Source organism: Danio rerio, chromosome 4 (genome assembly GCF_049306965.1).
Source record: "Danio rerio strain Tuebingen ecotype United States chromosome 4, GRCz12tu, whole genome shotgun sequence".
Taxonomy (NCBI): domain Eukaryota; kingdom Metazoa; phylum Chordata; class Actinopteri; order Cypriniformes; family Danionidae; genus Danio; species Danio rerio.
Window position 1 is genome coordinate 16,199,001 of NC_133179.1, and position 6,000 is coordinate 16,205,000.

General features: G+C 33.1%; 1 protein-coding gene across 3 annotated transcripts in view; it reads left to right on the forward strand.

The window, feature by feature from the left end:
* The window catches only part of exoc4 (exocyst complex component 4), a 211,238-nt gene that overhangs the window by 9,710 nt on the left and 195,528 nt on the right, over positions 1 to 6,000 (forward strand). For all 3 annotated transcript variants that reach the window (XR_012401600.1, XM_073946250.1, NM_001030134.2), the window contains exon 4: positions 3,850 to 4,034. Coding sequence is in view for 2 of the 3 variants with exons in the window: in XM_073946250.1 (XP_073802351.1) it covers positions 3,850 to 4,034 (185 nt within the window). In the remaining variant the exon portion in view is untranslated. The remainder of the gene's footprint in view (positions 1 to 3,849; positions 4,035 to 6,000) is intronic.

Consider the following 6,000-nt stretch of genomic DNA (forward strand, 5'->3'; position numbering starts at 1 on the left):
TCACTTTCCTTTCTATTGCTGTTTATATTTGCTTTCCTTCAATGGCATTTTCTGTTTATTTTTTCTTTGATTTTCCATGCCATGTTTTACATTCATTTCCTTTTTTATGTTTTTCTTTTGTGTTCATTTTTGTGTTACCTTTCATGTTCATTTTGCTTTTCCTTCTTTTTTTTGTTCCACTTCCTGTTTCTTTTTCATTTTCCTTCATTTTTTAATCCTACTATTTTCTTTTACTATTTAAAATACTTATATGTTCTTTTCCAGGCATATGAGGTGCGACCAGCCATTCAAGGACAAAAAAATAAATAAAACAAAGTCTCTGTGACTGTAGTTCAACAGACACACATTAGGCCTATGACGTGAACCAATCAGAGATAGTGAAGGGCTGCAGTAGGTTACCATCTTGTAGAATTAAATAAAGATCTAACCAGAATGTTAGTTAATTATATACAAGTCAATATTGCCTATATGGACGTTGATTAAAAAAACTGAACTTGTAAAACTGCGGTGTTAAATGCAATGCAGTCAAAAATTTGGGTACACCTATCTTTTGGCCTGGTGCAACTAAGAAAAAAGTTCAACCGGTGCAAAAAGTTAGTTTAGACTCCTGTTTTACCTTTTTTATCTTTCTCTCTTTTCCTTGCATTCTTTTTCTCTTCCTTTCTTCATACTTTCCCTCTACCTTTCTTTACTTTCCCTTCCCCTGCTATTTTTTTGCCTCTTTCACATCTCTCTCTCTCTATCATCTCCTAGCTATAAAAACATCTCCATTGCAAGTAGAAGTGTCCTCTTCACTAAACCCGGTTTGCCAATAAGACATGTAAACAGACACACTTACACACACTCTGAATGAACCAGATCAGCTGATCCTGCTGGTAAACACAGAGGCTCACGCTAGCCTCATTTGCATGAACAACTCCTTGACTTGCATGACCCTTCCTCTGTCTGTCAAAAGCGATGCACAAAGTGTGCTATAATGGCCCTCCAGAGCACCATCAACAGGCCATTAGCTTCCCTCTAATAAAGAACGTTCATTCACAGCCATTTTTGATTTATTCACTAAATATAAACAAGCAATATCTACTGCAGACATGCAGGATCGCTCAGAGCTGAGTGTAGAGGTAAAGGCAAAGTGAAGTAAAAACTACAAATACAAGCTAATGTACTAAAAAAGAGAGAGAGAGAGAGGGAAAGTGAGAGATTAAAAGAGATGGAAGGTGGAAGGGAAAGGTTGCATAGAAGATCAAGGCTCTGGGACGCGTAAGCCTGGTCAGGTGAATGAAATGAGGAAATTGAACTTATCAAGCACACAACCACTTCAGATTCTGATTGCAAATGCAGCAGAATGGCAAGTAGCTGCTGATATGGTGCAGATCCAGGACAGCATTAAAGCTAAGCCTGAGGGGACTACCTGGACTCGTTCTCCATGTTAAGTTGCATTTGTTCTTCATTTTTCTGCTTAAAAATCCCCTTGCACGTGTCTGAGAGGGAGAAGAGATAACAGATACACAAAAAAGTCATATGTATTTTTTTTAATCCCTTAATTCAGCATGCAACATTCTCTCTGTGGTGGAGCATATTTGTATATTTGTATGTATGTTGTATATTTATGAAATTTTATTTTAGCATACACATTTTTAGGGGGTGTGTATTTGTGTGTATATTTATTTATTTATTTATTTATTTATTTATTTATTGATTTATTTATTATTGAAAATTATATAATAATAATAATAATAATAATAATAATAATAATAATAATAATAATAATATCATTTTTTGGAAATGTACGTTTTAGGAAATTAAATAGTTATAAGGACATTACTTAAATAAATTAAATTATTTATCAAGATTATTATTAATCATTAGAATATAATTATTATTTGGGAAATATTTTGTTTATTAGGAATATTTTTTATTATTTTATTCATTTTATTTCTAGAGGTTTTATTTATTTTTAGTGGAAATATTTATAACTTTTGAAATAATTAGTTATTTTTAGTCACTTTACTCTGTTTATTTATTCATTTATTTAAAATTATAAAATGTATTATATTCAATTAAATTGATATTAAATTATATATATATATATATATGGGAAATATTTATCACAAGTGAGATAATTAGATAGTAGTCTTTTTATTTGTTTTTTTATTTGAACTTTTAAAAAAGGGATTTCAGTTTTAGAGAATTCATTTATTTGACATTTTATAAAAAAAAATAATGTTATCATTATTTAGATGTTTTTGAAGGAACAAAACAAACCTTTGCTGTCTGTGCATGGAAAAGAGAGAGGAAGCTTATATATGCATTTATTTTTCTGGGGATTTTGCATCATTTCCTCACTTTGTGTTCACTGATAAGCTCTGTCTCACGCCTCATTCAAGCAGCAGCCGCATACTTCATTATGCTCTCTGCAGGAAAGCCATACACACTCAGCAGAGTGAATATTCAACGCCACTGCGGTCCACCACGCTGCATTCTCCCTCTTTGAATACCTTGATTGGACGAGAGTTGTTATTGTGCTTTATCACTGTGGTTTTTGATGGGCGGGCGGGCCATGTGCTATTATGTGATCCTGGAGCGCAGCTAATCTAGGTGGGTTTACAACAATGGATACGCCTGGAACACTTGAGTTATTCAGCTACTAGCAATGAACAAGCTGCACTGGGATTTGAGAGTTCCGACTTAACATGCAAAACAACAAATACAGGAGCTGAAAGAGATCTGACAGCTAGATTTTAAAGTTGCCATTCTGTGGTCTTAACATTCAGCTAATTCACCATATAAAAAAAATGAGTAGGTCAAGGGTTAAGAACATAAGAATATCAAAACAAGCTGCACTGATTTAATATAAACAATAAAAAAAAACTTTTTTCACTAAACATTTAGCAAAAATAGGTTTATTAAGGAAAAAAATCAAGGAAATAACCCTAACTATAATTAAGAAATGCAATATTTGAACACTTCGTACTTTTAAATTAGATTAGATTCAACTTTATTGTCATTACACATGTACAAGGCAACGAAATGCAGTTTAGGTTCAACCAGCAGTGCAATAGCAACAAGTGCAGGATATACTGTAGGTTTAAATTATAAAGTGGAATTATAGAAAAACTATGGTGATATTTACAGATGTACTATGAACATTATATACAGGTTGTATTAATTATGAACAGAGATTTACAATAGATAGATATAAGTACAGGTTGCTATTAATAATCCGAGGTGTGCAGATATATATGAACATAATGATCAATGTATATGTACAGTAGGTATGTTCATTTCAAGAATAGTTAGTGTAATGTATATAGTAATGAATAGTTTGTTTAAAAAATAAATTCTAAATAATTGAAATGAGCTTCATTATAAACTGAAGCTAACTGACCTTAAACATCCACTATAATAATATTGCAACTAGTTAATATGTACGGTTGTATGTATTTTACATATTCCAAAATGCCTAATTATGTATTTTATGTTATGTATTTTAACTGATATTATTATTTTATTATAATGATTAATATTTATTTTAGTTTGTTCATTTAAATTGTAGATATTCATTTAATTTACAGTTTTTTATAGTTAAGTATTTATATTTATTTATATTTTTTGCCATTTTATTTCATATTTTATTAATTGTTTATTTAAAAATACAATGAATTTTCTACACTTAAGTGTGGCTAAAGTTTCCAATATGTTTTTTCGTGGTTATTGAATTTATTATTGATACCTCAACCCATTATTAAAAGAAAAGTTTTGCATTTTGAGTTGAAATTGTATTGTCATACTTTTTACACACAGACATTGATGTGGATGGAAGCTTCAGGTGTTCCGTTGTGTTTGCAGGTCTCTGCTGTGGATTCTCTTGAAGGACCTCTCCTGCAGGTGGAGGGCCTTGGCGACTTGCGACTGGAGCTCCACAGCAAGAAGCTCAATATCCACCTGGTGCTAATAGATGAGCTTCACCGACACCTCTATATCAAATCTACCAGCCGCGTAGTTCAACGGGGCAAAGACAAGGACAAGAACCGGTGAGTTACTGAACATGCTTCAGATGAAGTACTACTACAGTGGAGATCAAAATTACTGAACAATATTTATATATAGTTGTGGCTGTACCATGCTTTTCAAACAGTGTTTTACTAAACAACCAAAGCACTTCAACTAAACCCCAAATGTTTATTGAGTGAAAAACACAATGATCAAACTTGGAGATCAGCAATGAATGTACTGTTCAGTTCTGCTGTGATCCCTTCACTACTTGTAGTGTTTCTTGGCCAAGAAACCTTTTTACCAAAGATTTTAAAGAGATGTTAAATCAGGTTTAGATCAGGACTCTTTCCTCTTTTTCATTATGTCAGTGTTTTCAACTTTAATGAACTTCCTTATCATTTTTACTGTGTGAAAACAACAGGATAACCTGCTGTGAGAAGGTTTCAGTCAGTTCCGTCAGAAAGGCTCATCATCTTGAGAGCGTTCTCAAATGTTGATCACTTTTCTTTTTCTTCAAGCCTTTATACTGTGCTTTAGATCAGGGGTTCTTAACCTTTTTCACTTCGAGGCCCACTTCTTTCTCTGATAAATTAATGAAAGGCCCACCTGTTTGATGTTTTCTCTAAAATGTTTGTATGAAATGCTCATTTAAATCTTTATTAATATACATACATACATACATACATGCATACATACATACATACGTACGTAGGTATGTACGTGTGTGCGTGCATGTGTGCATGCATATGTTGTGTCTTCTATTACTTTCTATTATCAGCATTTTATTAAAAAAAATATAATTTTATTTTAATTTAATTATATGTAAAACTAAAACTATATCTATATTTACACATACACAGACTCAAAGAGAACCAGAGGTCAACAGGGAGATTGCAAAAGACCAGCTTCGGCTTTAAACTAGATTGAGTGAATGAATATCTACTATAAAAAAATATACAGGCTAATGTGAAACACCCTAAATCAGTTAAAACGCATCGATCTGTTGGCGGTTGAGATTACAGCTGGATATTATTGGGAGATCGCTGACAGAAACAGTGAACAGCTGCGCCAGAGCAGGTCTGAAGCTCATATGCAAGTTAATTTTACAGTCTATGGCAGAAACACCATTGAGCCTCGCTAGATCCTCCTGTATTGGAGCGCGTCCGTTATAAAACACTCACAGGACAATAATTTCAACAACTATGTGGATATATTAAATAGTTTGCACAAAAATACACAGAGAGACTTTCACTTCACGCATAGTTTGTGAATGAACAGACTTGCGTCTACTAGTTGCAGATGCCATCATGAGGTTGTTTTTGCACCGAGTTTAAAGTAATCAGTCAGAGAACAGGAGGAAGTGCATTACTTTCAACATTTTAATACAGCATATTAATAATGAAATCTAAAAATTATAGTATAATATTGAGAGTTAATTTTAATCTCGCGGCCCACCTGCTGGATCGCTGAGGCCCACTGGATGAGAATGAAGAAGATTTTATTCTCTCTGTGTGAAGTATTTTCTAAGTGTAAAGCAGTTAATTTTCTCTTTTCAAAATGTATGTAGTTTTTGCAACAAACATGCCAGCGTGTGTTAAAAATACTGTGTAAAATGATTATGCCTGCACAGAAGCAACACTAGAAGAAAGGCTATGCTGAAGAGTGACTGACTGTATAGAATAACTGAATATGTAAAGCACTGATTATATATGTTAAATACTTGTATGAAGCTATATGTGTCACAAGTTAGAATGAGTAACATATTATCAAGTGATTATGCTATCATGACAATGTATGTAAACACTTAGTCCTTTTGCATAAGTGAACTTTGGTTTCAAAACAGTTGCTGACATTACATAGACCTGTGACATCTCGCTGACCATAGCAAGCTGGCTGGGAGCCAAGAATAACAGGGCCACCCAGAGTAAAAACCTATCCTAAAATGGTTAAAAGTTAAAATGAGACACCTAGGGGTGTGTCAAATAACCTGTATAAAGATTGTGG